General features: G+C 36.8%; 1 protein-coding gene across 2 annotated transcripts in view; it reads left to right on the top strand.

The window, feature by feature from the left end:
- Nucleotides 1-8: 8 nt before the first annotated feature.
- Nucleotides 9-19047, top strand: part of SFSWAP (splicing factor, suppressor of white-apricot family) — a 48638-nt gene continuing 29599 nt past the window's right edge. For both annotated transcript variants that reach the window (XM_010023721.1, XM_010023722.1), the window contains exons 1-11: nt 9-374; nt 2793-2962; nt 3516-3653; nt 6523-6608; nt 10111-10336; nt 10690-10805; nt 11674-11809; nt 14469-14706; nt 15047-15178; nt 15529-15622; nt 17927-18101. In XM_010023721.1, the coding sequence (XP_010022023.1) occupies nt 115-374; nt 2793-2962; nt 3516-3653; nt 6523-6608; nt 10111-10336; nt 10690-10805; nt 11674-11809; nt 14469-14706; nt 15047-15178; nt 15529-15622; nt 17927-18101 (1771 nt within the window). In that variant the 5' untranslated portion in view covers nt 9-114. The remainder of the gene's footprint in view (nt 375-2792; nt 2963-3515; nt 3654-6522; nt 6609-10110; nt 10337-10689; nt 10806-11673; nt 11810-14468; nt 14707-15046; nt 15179-15528; nt 15623-17926; nt 18102-19047) is intronic.

Genomic DNA, 19047 nt, shown 5'->3' on the forward strand with positions numbered 1-19047 from the left:
GGCTGTGGTGCTGAGGAGCCGGGGGGTTTAGCGCGGGCCCGGCGCCGCGGGGTCTCGCCTCTCGGACAGTCGCTCTTACTGCGGGATTCCTTCTCCTCGCCGCGTCCCCCGGTGATGTACGGAGGGGGCGGAGGTTCTCGACGGACTGCAGAAGAAGCAGGGCCGCCGCCCCTAATGTTGTTGTCAGGCGGGGGAGCGGTGCCTGGGCCCCCCGGAGGAGGTGGAGGAGGAGGTGGAGGTGGGAATAGCCGTGTGGAGCTGCTGGTGTTCGGCTATGCCTGCAAGCTGTTTCGAGATGATGAGAAGGCTCAGTACCAGGAGCAGGGGCGACACCTTATTCCTTGGATGGGAGACCCCAAGATCATGATCGATAGGTCGGTGTAACACAACCCCCAGACTCTGCTGCGAGATCTCCTGTTATAGCCTCTTTCTATTCTTCCCCTTGTGCTGTTGGGCAAGTGAGGGCGGGGGATGAACAAAGGGCTCGCTCTGGCAGACATGTGGAGAGCTTCACTGGCAGAGGTGGAGGACAGCTCCTCCTGGTAGAGTGCTTCGACTACTGCTTCTGTAACGATGCAGGGCTGTCCCCCGGCAGTGGGAACTCGGGGTTCCTGCTGTGGTAGTGTTGGGAAGATCCCCTCCTCATCGTTGGTGTGTGTTGGGCCTTTCTGCTGCACTGGTTAGGGTAGGGTTTACAGGGCAGAGTGGAGAGGAGGAATGGTCTGTTCCTTTTCAATGCAAGCCACATCATCTCGTCTTACTTGGAAGCCAAGGGAGCCTTTAGTGCATGGGAATACTTTCTAGGCACTTTAAATGTTCTCTGAGCAAGAACAGTGCAGTATGGGGAGTGGATAAGTATTTACCCATCTTTGGGGAAATGGTGTTGTCTTATTTCTCCAATGTTATCTGGTTGGAGGCTGTTGGTGGGATTCCCTAGAAGCAATTCTTGGCCTAATAACTTTTTCCTTGTGCCATGATTCACTTGGGCAGAACACCTTTGATTTTTCAAATTTATTGTCAGGGGTGATTTATTTTGCTTGCTTTGCAGTAGGTACAGGTTCATGGCCAGATAGAATCTACTTTTATGTTTCTTCTGGTCTCTTTAAGTTGTTTCAGCAGTGCAGGGTGAACTCAGAAATAAATTAATTCCGAATGAATTTTCTGGATGTTTTCCTGGAGAGAGAGAAAAAGGGGAGGACAGGTTGGGTGTATTTGAGTGGAACACTGAAAGTACAAGTTAGGAGTTGTGGCTGACCCTGCAAACCTCAGCGGGAAAGATGGAAGGATTTTGGTTTGAAAAGGATCACATGGCATACTATAGATATTTGCTCCCTCAATTTCATCTGTGCTCTGGTGCTATACCTGATTCTTGCTGTTTTGATGTAACAATTATATTTGGCTTAGAAAAATACCAGTAAGAGAAGGTCCTTTCCTTATGTAAGACTGGAAAAAAAGATAAATGCCTTTACATGATTTTGCTGTTTATGCCATTAATGATGTTTATGATTGAAAGTAATTCGTTAAGTTGGAATACATGTGTAGATATGAACAAACGAATAAACGTTTTTAGCTGTGCTTAATTTCTTACATACATGAGAGTGGAAGTGTTAAGATGCACACTTCTAATCCAAATCACTTTTGTGACCAATTTCATTAGTAGGTAGAGGCCATTTTTGTGGTCCTGTGCAACAGTAACCCAGTTTATAGGTGTTACAGAAATTGTTGGGAGCAAAAGCTAAGTATGTGCATATACTACTGAAAAATCTAAATAACACACGTTTGTAAGTTAAGGTAGCTTGCAATTACTAATCTTATGAACTCCTTTGGAAGCTTAGAGTCCTTTTATCTCCAGCAGCAGGAAGTCTTCATTTTCACCTTTTGAGAAAAGCACATGCTATGAGAAGACATGGGTTGAAGTTTGCCTGTGGACAGAGCTTGATTAACCAGACCTACGTGTTTCATTAACTCCTTGCTATAAGAATACTTACTTTCTTTGTTTTTGGTCTAGCAAGTTGGCACAAGTCAAGAGTTGTGTGTGGGAAGACACCTCAGCGGAGTCGAGTTTACTGTCACTTTACTTTCCAATCGGTTTCTCTTAAAACATTATCCCAATGCAGTGCTTTTCCTGCAAATAAAATGATTTCTGCTTAGTAGAAAGGAACTGTACATCATTGATCTTTGCCGTTTTTACGGTGAACCTCCTTAAATTGCATGTATATGTTACTGTTCCTATGTATGTGTGTCTCTCTATCACATAACCCAGAACTTATTTCCTCAGCCAAATGGCTAGGGGCCGAGCCTAGCCATGATTTTACCTCCAATGGACGCAAGTTTCTATGGTGAAGATATCTCCTGAGAGTTCGGGACTAGCAGAAAGAAGCGAGGAAATTTCGACCGTTTGGTTCTTACGGATAGGTATTTATGTACTCGGGTTTGTGTGAATGTAAGCTATTTGACTCCCCAGAAAAACGTATTTTGCAAGTGACATTGATTGGTTGGTTGAAGCACGTACGGTAAGAGCTGTTAAGGAGATGGATCCCACTTAAAACTATTAAAGGATAGCTTTGCCTTTAATTGTAATAATTTACTAGTTTCTTTGAGAGGAATTTAGACTATTAAATTTTCAATAGTTGGTGACAAATGATTAGCAAAATTAAACGTAACTTCTAAAAGGAAATATGCTTTAACGTATAAGTATGTTTTTTGTTTCATTTTTAATGGGTAAGTATTTAAGTAGTCGCATAAACCCAAGCCCTAAGTTCTCTGCATTGACCAGCTGTTTCATCCTGCAGGTACGATGGACGTGGTCACCTGCATGACCTTTCTGAATATGATGCTGAATATTCCACATGGAACAGAGATTATCAATTGTCTGAGGAGGAAGCTAGAATAGAAGCCCTCTGTGATGAAGAGAGGTATTTAGCCTTGCATACGGACTTGCTTGAGGAGGAGGCGAGGCAAGGTATTGCTCAAGGAAACTTCCTGAGTTTAGCACATATTTAAATAAATATTTATGAAATTAAATTTACTCCTAATTTTTATACTCTCTTTTTTCTGATGTTATCTTGACAGTACCCAGTGGATTCGAAAAACGGGAGTCTTTGCGTATGTGAGAGGACCTCAGGATAGTTTAAATATAGATCCACACAGAATTTGCCCAGATGCTGAGGGCAGACTGGGATTTCAGACCCCCAAAACCCAAAATAAGCACATTCGGCTTCATTTTTAGTGTTGTATAAATGAAATTCTGTGCTCTTTTGTGCATAATTACATTAGAATGTTTTAACCTGCAGCCTTTATCTCTTCAGGAAGAAATAAATGGTCAGCATATGTACATGCTGTGTTTTTCTATTCAGTTTTTAGCATAAAAGGTAAAATGATTAGGTGAAAACTTCCCATTTAAAAACTAAAGTAAGAAAATTCCCTATTTCTTTTTTTTTTTTTTTTTTTTTTTTTTTTTAAGGAATTAGCTTTTAAATATGTTCTAATGATTGGTAATTGCATTTTTATTCAAGAGGAGGAATATAAAAGACTGAGTGAAGCTTTGGCAGAGGATGGTACCTATAATGCAGTGGGATTCCATTATGGCAGTGATTATTATGACCCTTCAGAACCCACTGAGGAGGAGGAACATCAGCCTACAAAACAAAGAGGTAAGGGGAAAAAATAGCAAAGGTTAATTGAGAGGCAGAACATAGCACCTCTGTGTCTGTCACTTGCAGCTGAAGGCTGAAAATGTGTGTTTCATTAAAATGCAAGTAAAAAACTTCAAAGTATTTGAGATAAGAATATGTATTTTTAAGTTTAGATTTTGTCATCCTAATTACTGTTGAGTCTGCCTTCAACATAGTGTGCTTTTCTCTGTGATCTTAAAAAGTGCAGAATTCAGGTTCTCATGTTCCCATCTGTAATTACAGCTTTGCATTTTTAACATGAAACCTTAAGGATTTCAAGTGTTAACTGAGCTATGTTTTAGTAAAGTTAGGATTGTTTGTTTAACAACTGGGTTGTCTTTACATATTGGCGAGTTACTGTGGTATGAGATGTGCTTTCTTTTACCAAGGTGAGTGCTAGAATGCAGGATTATCTTAGAAGTGCTGCATCTTATTTAGTGTTTTTTGGCTGCCTTGTGTGAGAGGTGGTGTCAGGGCAGTGTCCATGCTGCTTGCATTCTACCAGGGGTTTCTCCTGTGTTCTTCATTACTGATGCCGAATTGCATTGTTTTTTCTGAGGTTTATTTCATTTGCTTTATTCACATTTGTTTGATAGATTCCATAGCCAGATAGTTTCTCTGTATGTAAAATACAGGTTTTGAGTGTTTCTTGCCATAGGGGTGTTTTTCATGTTTTGTGGATCTGTCTATATATAGGGAAAAGCCTCCTAAGAATTCGGAGGTGGTAGAGGACATGTTTGTAGTTTGGCTTCCCCATCTTTCTCTACTGGTTGGAGACTAAAAAGATAAGTGCCCTCTCAGTCTCTAAAAGGCAATCTGCTGAACTAGGTGTCTGTATTGTAGGAGGCCTTTGCAAAACTGCTTGAAAATGTGCTACAGTGTTACAGAGTCTACCTTTGATGAAGTCTATAATGAATAAATAAAAAATTCCTGTTTCATTTGGTAAGAGAGCTGTTGTGATTTGAAGCTGTGTCTGGGTTGCTCCACTATATTTTTGCTTTCCTGGATTGATGAGATACCTAAAATATTGAATTTCAGCCTTAAAAAAGTCATGTTTTTAGAAATAGTGCTAAAATGTGATGATTTAGTCATTAGAAAAGAGATACAAGTACCCAGTCTTCAGACAAGCTAATATTTAGTTAATTAATATTTGATGCAGCATGGAAGTGTCATGCTAAGCTATTACAGTCTTGTGGTGTAATGTGAGAATTCTTGATGCTGCTGCTAAGTAGAGATCCTCATAGCAGATCATTGGAATATTGTCTCAGTTGTGAGCTTTCTTACCAAACTCTTTATCTTCTAGAGAATTGTTAGTAATGGTGGATTAAAAAAAGGAGTATTTTCTAGTGGCACTTGGTAGTATTTTAGTATCTATTACTTTTTGGTGTAGTTGAAGCGTACAGACTTTTCACAGATTACTACGTGGTAATAATTTCCAATAATACAGAACAATAAGTTCTTAACATTCTTTTTTTTTTTTTTTTTTTTTAAGTAAATGCCAGCAGAGTAAGATCCAGTATTGGAAGATGCAGATATTCACAGTAGTGTGAATTACAGGCTGTAGTTCTGTGAACACTTCAAGTGTTAGCTGGAGCTGCTGCCAAGAGCAACAGTCCTGTTCTGCTTTTTCTGCTGCTTATTCCTCTTTTCCTTGGTGCTAAAATCTCTGTTTGCCTTTATGGAGTTAAACTATTTGAGTTCATTTAAAAAATAACCCTGCCCCCAACAAGCTGCCAGACAGCAACAAAGTAGTTAACTCTCTTTCTTGCATGAGTAAGACCCTGTATGCAGTAATTGTGACATCTCATGGGTGATTAGGCTGTTTTGCTATGTCCACAGTTCCCATAATCAGGTTTTCATACAGTTTGTGCTATCTATCTGATTTGTTCTGATAAGACTGGAATACATTCCGCTTAAAGCTGGTAGAATAGATAATACAAAAGATACTTAAAAAGTAAACTTTCCATTTCAATTATAATAAAAATTTGTGAAGTGAAATCCTTTCAGAGGAATGTTTCTGATATACCGATGAACAGAATGTAATACAAATTGGCCTTTATAAAAGAGTAGCTATTTTAGATGAATAGTTCATGTGAAAAATGTTTTAAATATTTGGGTATGTTAAACTTGATATAAAATGCACCATACCAACTTTAGACTGAACTCATAGATGAATGGCAACACTTATTTTAATCAATTAATAAGGCAACTACTGGTTTATCTCTGTAGGTGGTGAAAGTGGATTTTAGCCTCCCTATTGTGTTCCTATACAACTTTGGTTAGGATTAGGAAGCTGATGAAAGTACTTTAGCTTTGTTTGCATGGGCTGAAATGGTTGATAAACATGAAACTGAATTCAGACAGACCATATGTATGGATCTTAACAGCTTTAGAAATATTGGCTCTCTGTAATATTTTAATCGTTCTTGGGAAAGGATCCAACCGGTGCATTGAAAATAGTTCCCCTTAAGTTTACATGGGTTTGCTTGTAAAACCAAAAAGTAATATTGATGAAAATTAAAGTTTCCTAATTGATTTGACACTTGTTTGTCTGCAATACTATAGTCAGGGCAAAGGCTAATAGGGTTTTATTCTTTCTAATACCTCTATTGAAACACAATTTATGCAATCTTAAATAAACCACACGTAACACCAGGGAGAGTAACTGTATTTAAATGTCTTCAGTGCAAATGCTGGCTATAGCTTAATTTGATAAATTCATTGATTGCACATCTTTTCTGATTATACTTTAACAGTTTTTTGTTAACATGTGAGTACTTTGACATTCTTTGTCCTATAGTATTGTATTTCTTTGTCCTATAGTATTGTATTCTGCCATTTCTTGTAGAAACAGCTCAGACAGAAAACACAGAAGAAAATGAAGAGCCTTTTGTTGCTCCCCCGGGACTGAACGTACCTTCTGATGTGGAATTGGTATGTGTGTACATTTAATGCAGCCTACATTTCTGTCAATTTTCAAGGAGTTTGTGGTGCTTTACTGTTGTTGTTTTTTTTTTTTTAACAGCCCCCCCCCCCTTAATTTTAGTGTGGTACATTTTAAATTATTCTAAAATAGTAGCTTCATTTCAAATATTCTTTCTTGAGTTTCTGACTTATCTCAACTCTCTCAAATCTCTTTCACACTGAAATTAATTGCATTGCTTCTGCCAAGTGCACTTACTATCACTTTGATATCATTTTGGATAATGCAGAAAAAAAGGCAGTTGGAATGGATGCTTACTGAGATGTCAGGGTTGACATTCAAATGTAACAATATTGCTTCTGTTCAAGATTTTTTTTCTGGATTTTGTTTAATTGAGTCCCAATCTAATGGGAATAGGAAGTGCTCAAATATAAATGCTGTGTTTAAGATTGGCCTGTTAAGGAGAAAAGCAGTAATTTACTTCTAGAAAATTCTGAAATAGCGTGAAAGTGTTAGCATATGGAAGCTTTTTCCTTTATGTGATGTTAGCAGAATTTGCCACATGTTAAAGTTTAAACTTCATTTGAGCTTGTGAATTTTCCTGAAGGGAGTTGATCAGTCACCTGCTTAAATACAGTTGTAACCATGAGGATTTTCAATTTATTTCAAATTTCATGAAAGATACTGGGAAGTCAGATAACATTCTTTTTCCTGTTCTGTGGTCATGAAAGTGTTAATTTATATTTGGGCTGTCTTCTTAACTTGATAACCTGGGCCAGTAAAAATCCAAAGCACTCTATTAGAATAACTAATAGTGAACAAAGACTATTTGTGTAGGAGTGTTTTTCTACTTCATTAGCTTTTAATTGAAAATTTTTATCCTGTTACTTTTTTTTGTTTCAAGTAAGAGCTGTTTAACATATCTAATGCACAACTTTATCTGTTCTGATTTTACTTCCTCTCCTTTTCTTTACAATCTTATATTTCATTAGTGAAGTACTTAAAAGCCTACTTCTGAGTTCAGGGAAGATTTTTATGTTATTGCCTTTAAACTATGAGTTATACTTTAGTCTTAGAATAAGAATGTTGAGTTCTCAGTGAGATGCTGCTTATTTAGCATTTGCATGCTGTTTCCAAAATGTAACTGCCAGTAAAAGAATGTTTGGTGTTTTAGATAGCTGCTTTGCTTGAATTTTATTCTGTAACTTCAGATATATTTTATATGTAAGTTGCAGAATGCAGTGTGGGGCTTACTGTAATAATTTCTCAGTCAGCTCTTAAAATCTAGTGTATTCAAATGAACAGAAGGGGTATGTGGACATACTTGGTTTTGATTTTAAAGAAAAACCAAACCAAAGTGTCGAGGCAGCAGCTCAAACAATATATACTTGGATTGGGAATTGTAGGAATTTTTTTTTTTTTTTTGTAAGCCTTGATTTGTTGGTCTAGTCGAGTCATTCAGTTTTACCATTGAATGTATTTATTCTGTGTCTTTTTAATTCAGTTGCTCTGACAGATAGAAATGTGGTAAATTGTTGTTGAGGTTTTACAGGCATGTTCAGAAATATTTTTTGCTTGACTTTGTTGCCATTTAAAAAAAAGAAGAGAGAGGAAAGCATCATAAATTCCATTGCCATTATGTCTATCCAAAAGTGATTGGAAGAGGTGCACAGACACATTGATTAGCTGTGGAAATGGCAGAGCGGTGGCCAGGTCTCTCCTCGGTTTACTGCCAATTAACATTCAAGTTGAAAGACGTGGCCCTTGTCGATGGTCATGGCAGTTGGATGACACTTGTAAACTTTGAAGCATTTTGGGGAGGAAACTGCAGTGCTTGGGAATAAGATAGAATTTGTGGACCAACCAGAGGGTGAATGGCTTACTGAAGATTGGAGGGTACTTGCTTAACTGTCAGTTAGGGAGACTCACTAATGAAAAGCTTTTAATTACCATACTATTTGAAGATTGGAACAGAATATTATACTCGACGATAGCACTTACGGTATTTTTCAGAAGGCTTCTTTCTCTGCTCTGGCAAATAGTCTTTCAGAAGTTTTAACAGTTCTCACTTTAAATGTGGTGTTAGAAATCTTAGAAGTCAATTAAAAGCATGTTATTATTCATAGTGCCTGATTTCCAGAGCTTATAGTGGCATTGGTTTCAAATTCAAGACCAGATAGTAATTTCAGATACAATCTTTTTTGAGCTCCTTTCTTTGCTGATTTGCAGCTTTGTTTATGAGTCTTTCAGCCTTAACTGTATTTTGTATTTCTGCGTAAGAACTGCAGAAATACAGAAACTTGATGTACAATTAAATAGTGAAACTGGCAATGCACAAAATGTTATCAGTTTGTTGAGGATTTCATTGCCTCTAATAAAATAATGTTTGGTAGTGTTTTAGAAGGACAACTAAACATTGAAAAACCTGATTATTTTCCATATTGAACATGTTCTAGTAAAGGATCCAATTGACTGAAAATAACTCCTAAAAATGTGCTGTTTGAACACATTCAGGCTTTTTTCCCCCATAAGTAGAGCAGCACTTGCGTGCTTCCAATCTTCTGAAAAAGATTTTCTGAGGTTTGCAACATACTTCTGTATCTAAACCAATAAAAATGCAAAACTAAAATGATTTTAATGTGACATTTCAATCTTTATAGGCAGGCAGAGTATGTGTTTCTACAGTTCATTGAGCACAAGACAAAACAAAGCTGAGTATGAAATTAAACACACTGAATGATGAAGTTCATTCATTCTTTAACTATATTCTTGTTCTGTTCACTTGTTTGATATGGCAGTGCTCCTTAGATGGGATTTTAGGAGTGGAAATGCATGGGTGCTGCCTAACTTCATTAATTTTCTTCTTTGATTTATTGCTAAAGTGTTCAGTGACTCTTTATGGGAATATGATGGTACATAGGAACTGCAATTCTTATGCTGGGTTTAGGGTGCAACACGTTCCTTCTAAGCAAGTGCACAGTAATGAGCTTTTCTAGTTAGGGGACTATATTTGCACACAAAGTAGTAACAGAATAAAGGACAGCGGTTGGGAAGAAGACTGTGCGTGTTGAGTCTTCAGAGTACCTGGAGGTATTGTCAGGTAGGGCCACTTTTAAGTTGGCACAGCTGTGTCAAGAAACACCTCTGTCTAGTATCTTTTGCCAGCAGAATTGGCTGTATGGCTATGGAACGTACCTGACTTAAAAGAAATTCCTGCTACATCAAACTCAGCCAGGATTTGTTCCTTCAGTTGGTATGCAGTAGCAAAAATAGTTGTGCTGGTAGAAGGAGAGAATTTAGTGAAAGGAAATGAATGAGCAGCTAGGGAAGACTGGGACTGTTTGTTGTTTTTTTTTTTTTTTAGCACTGGTGTGCTTTCACTAGTTGAAATTGATTATGAAACTGAGTTGCTAGAGAAAGCTGGGAAGAGGGGTAGGGAACCACTGCTGTTTCTAATTCCCACTTGACAAGCTGCTTATGAAAATACAAATACATGTTATTTTGCTCCCACAGCCACCAACAGCAAAGATGCATGCCATTATAGAACGCACTGCAAACTTTGTCTGCAAGCAGGGAGCACAGTTTGAGATTATGCTAAAAGCCAAGCAAGCACGCAACTCCCAGTTTGACTTCTTGCGATTTGATCACTACCTCAATCCCTACTACAAATTCATTCAGAAGGCGATGAAAGAGGGACGATATGCTGCTCCTTCTGAAAGTAAAGCGGACGAGAAGAAAAGTAAGTTGTTGCTTGTCAAATGAACATGAATCACTGAAACATTCACTGCTCTGTTTTGGTAAAATAGCCACGTATTTTTGGTGCGTTGCAGCGGCAATGCTGCTATGCTGCAGTTGAGATTGATGTCATGATTCAACATTTTGCTTAAGTAGCTCTAGTCCAACGGAAAGTTGTTCTATGCATTTAGGTGTTAGTTTTAATGATGGCCAGCAGTATCATCTTGTATATATGTTCTGGTGAATAAGCAGATTTATGAAAATGGTAGCATGCTTGTCCTGTACCATCTTTCTTTCCCAATACAAATCTCTCCCAAAAGCACACCCCCATAAAATTTGGACATTGCTTTTATTTAGACTCAAGAGTCAAATCCGAGGAAGAAGATGATGACGACGATGATGATGATGGAAATTACCTGCATCCAAGTCTCTTTGCGTCTAAAAAATGCAGTAGGCTTGAAGAGCTCATGAAGGTACTCAATCCTATTAAAATTACTTTCTACCTCATAAAACATCTAATTCATAGGCACAAAAATTCTGATATGGAAGTGCTAAGATCTTTTCTTATCAATTTTTTTTTTCTTTTCCATACCACCCCCATCCTCTAACTGTGTGTTAATAATTTAAGTCTCTTTTTGGTAAACTTTCAAGTTACCTTTTCTCTGGCGTGTAAACCATTATTTTTCCATTTGTAAGGAATTATATTTCTATTTTTGATGTCCTCTGGTATTGAGGGCATCACTCAAGGGTTTATCCCACAGAACCTGTATTGAAGCTGAAAAGATTAAGATATTTAATGCCTTCTGTATATAAGCTGAGAGTGTTTTCTTTTTAGCAGATGAAATGTTGACATGAAGTCACAGTTTCAGGGAATAATATTTCAGCAGAATGTACTACTCATTAAGTGTAGATTTTGCTGGATGTTTTCTGAGTTTGATCAGTGATGGAATAATGGGAATGACAGACAGTTGCACACATTTGAGGCTTTCAGAGGAATGGCAGTGATGCTGTCTGGTATTTAGACAAGTCAGGTTCTGTGTCTTATCCCAGCCTTGGCAGTAAATGAGTAAGAGTAATACCTGCTTTTTTATGTCATGGATTTCTGTTCACATTAAAGTATTTTTTTGTTTTGTCATGTTTTCCACTAATTTTCAAAGAAGAAGATGGTTCTGATGCGAGAGCTACAAAACCAGTAGCTTCAGTGTTTGGACAATACTATTGATGTCTGTTAATTTCAATGGATGTACTTTCCAAATTAGCTTGATCCTCTCAGGTTTTAAATATATCTTTCAAATTTTAATCTCGTTTTCTATTCTCAAATATTATTTTTTTTTTTTTCAGCCTTTGAAGGTGGTAGACCCTGATCATCCACTTGCTGCCCTGGTGCGCAAAGCGCAATCAGATAATAACTCCTCTACACCACAGTCAACAGATGGGGCAGCTGTACAGACATCACAAGCAGAGTATTCTTCTGATTGTAAGTGCATTGTGATTAGGCAGCTGCTGATGTGTCTTGATGAATTTTATGTGGATACGGGTGGGAAGAAAGTACGTTAGCTCCATACTTGATCATTTGTAACTGATATTTATTCTTTTTCAATCTCCTGTATCTTTGAAGGTGTGTTCTTCCTCTGGGTGCCTGTCAAATTGTTAGCTGCTTAAGAAAATCAAATGGGGTGGAGAGGGGTGGGCAGGCAGGGGCCAGGTCTCCAGTCTGTGAGTATGGGTAACACAATACCCTTAACGTTTTTTGATAACTTCCATCAATTTCTATTAATGAAGGCTAATGAATGCCTTCACTGTTGAATATAAAACTGTTCTGTAAAGTATTTAATGAGATTTCTGTAGAAAGAAGCTTATTATATTAAGCAAGATGCAGATGGTAAATGTACTTAGAACAGTTTTGCTGGAGTGGCTAACACTAGGGAAAATCTGCAAAGATAAAATCACGTAAATTGAAGGATCTGACAGAAGTGTTAAAACCAGGTTTTAGTGTGCTATTCTGCTCTAAAGATGGAAATTGTTTTATAGTAAATAAATAAGTTTTATTATACAGTCACTTCCTGGAATTTTTCATTGTTTACCTTTCATTCTATGCACTGGTGCACAGAAAATACATATGTAGAAAATAAAATTCAGGAACATGCAGAATTCAAAGTAAAAAATTGATCTTTTAGGTTTTATTTCTCATAGCAATATCTAAGTCCTGAGAAGGAAGTACTAACTTTGAAGTTCTATAGCTACAGAGGGCATTCTTTAATAAAGAAGTAGATATTCTATTTTTTTTCTCAAAAGAGTAACAAAAGCAATAATATATCGTAAGTGAGCAATGTGGAAAGTTGTATGCTCAACTGCTTTTTCCATGCCTGGTAATGAAATACCAAGACTTTCTCCTATCTCCAAATTATTATGAAATCTTTTATCTTAGATTTTTCTTGAACCATTTCACATAAGTGTAAATACTGTCCTGTCTATAATCCCTCTTAAGAATCAGCTTTGCTCTGAAATTTTTAGCAACATTAACTTAACTTCTCTGGATGTGTCTGATTTCTATTATCTTTGAAGCTGCTTAATGCAGACTTTGTATAAAGCTCCTGTAAGTTTTGTAAATTCTGATACTCAGCAAAGTGATGTCAAACTGAATTGGGTTTAGGTGCCTCTGATTCTTAGGTTTCAGATTTGTGAAAGTCCTTGATTCTTTAAATATAGAAATGAAACTTAAGCTTTCGTTTGTGGGACTTACTATTTGACATTACTGAGATATAAGAAAATTCATATTACAGTCTTCACTGCAGTGGGGTTTCATGATACTATAAATTTGTAGTTGAGCAGTATTACTTCAGGTTAGTGGTGATGGTGGAATTCTTGGGTTTTTTTTAGTAAAGTTGTTCCAAGTAAGTATCAGCATAATTATCTGAGTTGATTTTGATGCACTATATGTTCAGAACCCCCCAAAGGATTACAGGTGTTGTCAATGTGTAATATGGAGAGGAATATGCATGGAAGTAATTTTTATTTAAAACTGTACCTTAAGAGAGTCTTAATAAAACTGAAACGAGATTTCTGTAGACAAATTGGAAATTACTGGTTATTTCAGAAAAGACTAAAATCAGAATAACTCTGCAGTATAATGCTCGTCAGTTTTCTGATTACTTTCATGTTAGCCTTGAATCTGAATGTCTGTGATGCAAACCGGGACATAATAATTTAGTAGCAGTACAAGCTAAGTTTGCAGCTCCTCTCCCTGTCTTTAGAACTTAACAGATCTTTATTCTGTTCTCCTTACAGATAACTTATTCTTTTAAAGAAAGTAAATACTGCCACACAGGAACGTTTATGAAACTTACTGGAGGATAATTCATTTTAATTTAATGCGTTGATTAAACTTTCTCTCCAGAAACATAAACTCTTACTGTAAATCCTTTGAAATATTTTATGAGAATGCTTTCTGTTTATATGACTTTCTGCAGAAAACCTTTAGATTTACAAGAACTGCCATTTAAGTGTTAAACTAATTAAAGCATTGTAAAATATTGTCCTTAAAGAAAGCAAGCCATAAGCCTTTGCACTCTCAATTAATAAATATTTAGAGTTGGAGAAGCCTCTCAAGTGGAAAATTTGCTCAAATCTGTTGTTCGTTGTATTAGTGTTAAATTGCAAAACCTGTCTTTTTGAGGTTTCAGTAAGTAGGTGTATGTCTATTTATAATGATATAGGGGTTTAATATATATTTGTATACAGTAATACTAGTGGTTTCATTTCTCAATGTTTTGAATATATTCACATTTCTTTCTTAGTGCATACATAGTTCTGAGTTAAACTGCCAGAGAGCAATTAGCTTAGGAAGAATGATTTCGTATTAGGTCAGTTTTTAATATGCCTTCTCTGGTTCACTTAATATCTTTTTGCCTTCCAGCTGACCTTCAGTACATTCTGATTCTGCTCCTTAATCTACATATTTCTTATTCATCCTAATTGTGTTAATTATGGGGGTTTTATTTGTTTGGTTTGGGTTTTTTTTTACACAAGAAATTAGATACCATTTCTTAGGGTGTTGTGTGAATCTAGATTCTTTTATTTATTTTAATTGGGTGTCTTCTAATTAGAACATGATTCTTTAATGTGTCTTTTCACAGCAACTGTGGCAGCCATGTATTATAGTTACTATATGCTACCTGATGGAACCTATTGCCTTGCGCCTCCACCTCCAGGAATAGATGTTGCTACCTACTACAATGCATTGCCTGCAGGAGTGACTGTATCAAGCACTACAGGGGTAGCAACTGTACCTCCACCCCCTGGTACTACTCCTCCACCTCCCCCAGACACAACTGATAGCAGCAGTGCATTGACTTCTACCACAACATCTACAAGGTACAAGTTACTGATTTGCTGCTTAGTTGGAGGGGTTTCTTTCCTGCACTTCAATATGAAGTGTTCAGTAAGGATTCTATTGCTGGTGATTCCTCAGTATCATTTGCCAATGTTCATTCAGCTCTGATTATCTCCACTTTAGTCTTTGATATTGTATATGATTATTGTTACTCACCTACTATGACATTTTTTTGCATGATGGAAAATCAAGTTATTTTAACTGCATAATGAAATGAGGGAACAAACCTCTATGTAATGGGTTGTGGGTTTTTTGTTGTTAAAGGAAGAATCTGAAAGATACATTCTATTTATAAAAATGATGTACTCTTGATGTTTTCAGCACAATTGCTCCAGTGGTTGCCATTATACCTCCACCTCCAGATATCCAACCTGTTATTGATAAGCTAGCTGAGTATGTTGCTAGGAATGGGATAAAATTTGAGACCAGTGTTCGTGCCAAGAATGATCTCAGGTAAGAGATAACATTATTTTAACTTCTGTCTTAAAAGTTGAGGGTTTAATTTTTAAATATACTACTAGGACATGAAGAGAAGTAGTATTTTTCTTTTTTAATTGAAATTCAGGGACCTACTTAAAGGTAATGCCAAAGTATTATTGCTCGAATCCTCAAAACCAACCTAACGAAAACATCTCTAAAGAGCATGTTCTGAATGCATATCCTCTGGCATAGTTACAGGCAGAGTTACAGTACTTCCATGCATCAAATAATGTTCCACTTGCAAGAGAAAATCAGATGGCAAAGGATGGTTGGTATTTACTATGTTCATGTGCATTTTCACATACTCAGTTTTCTTTTAACAGATTTGAGTTCCTGCAACCATGGCACCAGTATAATGCTTATTATGAATTTAAAAAACAGTTCTTCCTTCAAAAAGAGAGCAGTGACAACTGTCAGGTATGTGTGTTTGTATATACATTTATTAAAAATGCAGTGTGAGACAAGGACTCGCCTCTCGGTTGTGTTACTGTGAGACATTTTAAAAATGGAACACTGAATTATGGAGAAATAGTTCAGCAAAGTATGTGAATGCTTTTTTTTTTTTTTTGTCGTCTTTGTTGCTTTTTAGTTTTGTGTAGCATTTAAATAAGGATATGTGAGGTGGTGTGATATTTAGTTTTTGCTTTTTAGTATAAGCCACTCAGCGTGGCTGTAATATAAAATGACAGCCTGAAAATCTTTTGGCCTTCTATACAAGGGAATATATTCTTTGTGGAGGTTTAGAGCTTTGTTAGATTGGGATTAGTGTTCTGTTGTCAGAAGAGTTATGTATAGTTTTTTAACAACCATACCTTCTTGCATGTCTCATGGTTCTTTGTAGAACAGTAGCACAGTAGCTAGACTACTTTTCTTATATGTTTTTTTTCTGTGCAACGTTTTCTTAAAGAAGAGTCCTATCATGATTGACTGAAACAATACTGGAGCTTCAAAATTTCACGTCAGTTTCCTACTTGTTTTGCTTCTTCTAGTCCGTGTTAGTAGAGGATGATATCCAGACTTGGCATCCTTGTTTTCAACCATTCTCATGTTAGCTAATCTCATTAAATTGTTCTCTTGCTGAAAAGAAAATTGCAAATAGTATCAAAAATACATTATCTGATGTTAACTTTTCATGGGAAAGAGCTATTTTTTTTTTAGGCCCTATGTCATTTGTCACCTCAAGGCTTAGATTGGGGAGCCTTAAACTGAAGAAGGTAGGCCTGTGGGTAAACTCCTCAAAATCGCTTTGTGGAAAATGAAGAAATTCAATACTAGTTGCTGTTTGAAACGCTTGTGTCTAATATTTTGTTTTAATAGTGAAAAAAACACTGTTATAAAGATAAGCTGTTCTAAGTGTATGATCTGACTTAGTTGCAGAGTTGTCCTGTACCACAGTGCTGTTATTCTAGAATTTTTTACTTGCAAACCAGTGAGTTGAATTTTCGTAATACTTACATAATTAATAAGGACTTGTTAACATTTATTTTGGGGGGAAACTGTACTCTAACCAAAGTGTAATAACAAAGGGTTCATTCTAAGTGTTTGAATGAGTACAGCTAAGGAGTAAGCAGAAACTGGCTTAAATCCCTTGAGGTCATATGTAGCAATGCATATTTTCCTACTGCATGGTTTGGTAGATAATGGCATTCCCTTTAATTTTTTTTAGAATAACGATTTCAATATTATCTTTATGCTTTAGTAATGTACATACACGCAACTAATGCAATTGATTGTTCTCCTTTTGGCCATTAAAGTTAATAAGAAATTGTAATATGGGCTTCAGTGAATACAGGAGGAAGTCCTTGATTTCCTTGTAGTTTTCCCCTTCAAGAATTTTCAGAAATTAGTTCTGCTGGTCAGGGAGTGGCTGCAGGGATTGTCTTCAGTACCTGGTATTTCAACATCAAGTTTACTTAACGGCAGCCAGCAAAAAGCAACCAAACTGTTTAATGAGAGGCTCATTTAAATGTTGAATTACTTAATGTCATTTGTCATTGCCTGACTCGCCATGTAAATATGTTCCACAGTATTTGTCCTAAAATTTTTATGCTGTGACTTCAGAAGTAGTCTTCAATGATTCAGTCACATACTAGTAGAACCAGCAATCCTTTATTCGCTTCAAAATCTCAGCACATCTGTACTGTACCAATTCAGTGCCACAAAAAACATTGATAAGCACAATGGACTTGAGCAAAATGGTTAAAAAAATCAAACATGTTAACCTGGGTTGATCCCTGTAAAACTTGATTCTGTAAAGAAGGTATCATGCAATTGTACACTAGGGAAAAATGTCATAAGCTTTCATTCTGTCACTGTGAATTAACTTTAATGGATTTTGTCCTGGACCCTGGAGATCAAGACCTAAAAGAATATACTTTGGAAAAGATGTATATGCTTTTAGTGTCTGATTTTAAAAACAATTTTTAAAACAGCTGTTGGCAAAAGTGTACCAGCTGAAGAACGTTTTCCTTGCTGTAAAATAACAACACATTCTTACTGTAGGTCTGTAGTTCTTGCAGCCTGTGGATATACATGAAGCAGTGCATTATTTGTAAGAAGCAGACTTTTGGTCATGAGTGCTTATTGATGTAAAATTAGCTGTTATGCGATTAGCTGATAATGTGATTCTTGAAATGACTGGCAAAATTGCAGGTCCACAGACACTGCATTAATTCTTCATGCACTACCCCGTTAGTAAGCTTGCATGTTTCTTTTGAAAAGGGAGTATCTTCATCTGAAGATGTTCCAGCTGATACCGCCGGTGATGCACCAAGTGAGACTCAATTTGCAGATGAACATGCACCTGAAGATGCATCTGAGCCCAGTGCTAAGGGAGTTCCAGGAACTAAAAAGGATGTTCCTCCTAAAACTATCAGTGATGGTAAATTGGTGAAAGGTATGTTAATGTGATTTTGTTGTGTGTGAAAATATGGTAGCATATACCTAAGAGAAGAAAAGAAAGTGGGGGAGAGGCGGGGGGAAAGTAGGAAAAAGAATTTCATCATGCAGAAAATATTTTCACTGGAAGCCTCAAAAAAGGACTGGAGTAAGTAATTTGATTGCTTTCATATTTATTTCTTACCAGACTATCAGGTATTTATGGTCTGACAGAAGAAATTCTTTTATTTCAGTTTTCTGCAAAGTTGCAGGCTTTTATTAGTGACCCCAGTAGATATTTTTATTTTTGTCATTTTAAACTTGACAGTTACAAGCTGTGCAAGAAGTTATTCTTCCTCAGTAAAAGCAGAGTCTTACTTGAAACCATACATATGGAGGAAGTACACTAGGGTTATCACTTGAGTTGTTCAGTCTTCCTGTGTTAGACATTAGTCATACTGGAAAAAAAGACCCTTTTTATGTCTAAGTGGAATATTTTTCCTCTTACAGTTGTAGCAGCAATGGGAGGATCTCTTAGGCGCCAGTCAAAATCAGCTAACACACTGTCAGTGTCCTGAGTTGGACAAGCAGTTATTTATATCTGGGAACTGATTCCTGGCCTAATGGGAAAAGATACCTTAAAATTTCTTCTTTTCAGTAAAAACTAGAAACTTAAATCTTTTAACTACAACTGAAAGCCACTGGAAAAAACATGAAACAGGAAAAACAGTCTTGACCTGTGTTCCCGTGGATGGGTATTTCCTTCCTGCCACTTCAGTGGCTTAATTGCTGATAAGTTTATCTGCTCCCTGTGGTCCTTTGGAATCCTTCTCTCTTCCTGCTCCTCTCTGCAATTTCTTTCCCTCCGTGGGTTGCAAGCTCCAGGATCTTTGCTGTGGTTTTCTGGCTGTCTTCACTCTTCAGCTTCTTCTCTGGGTAGCTTAAGTAGCTTCCCCAGGGAAAGA

The sequence above is a fragment of the Nestor notabilis genome, unplaced genomic scaffold (genome assembly GCF_000696875.1).
Source record: "Nestor notabilis isolate BGI_N333 unplaced genomic scaffold, ASM69687v1 scaffold23531, whole genome shotgun sequence".
NCBI classification, from domain to species: domain Eukaryota; kingdom Metazoa; phylum Chordata; class Aves; order Psittaciformes; family Psittacidae; genus Nestor; species Nestor notabilis.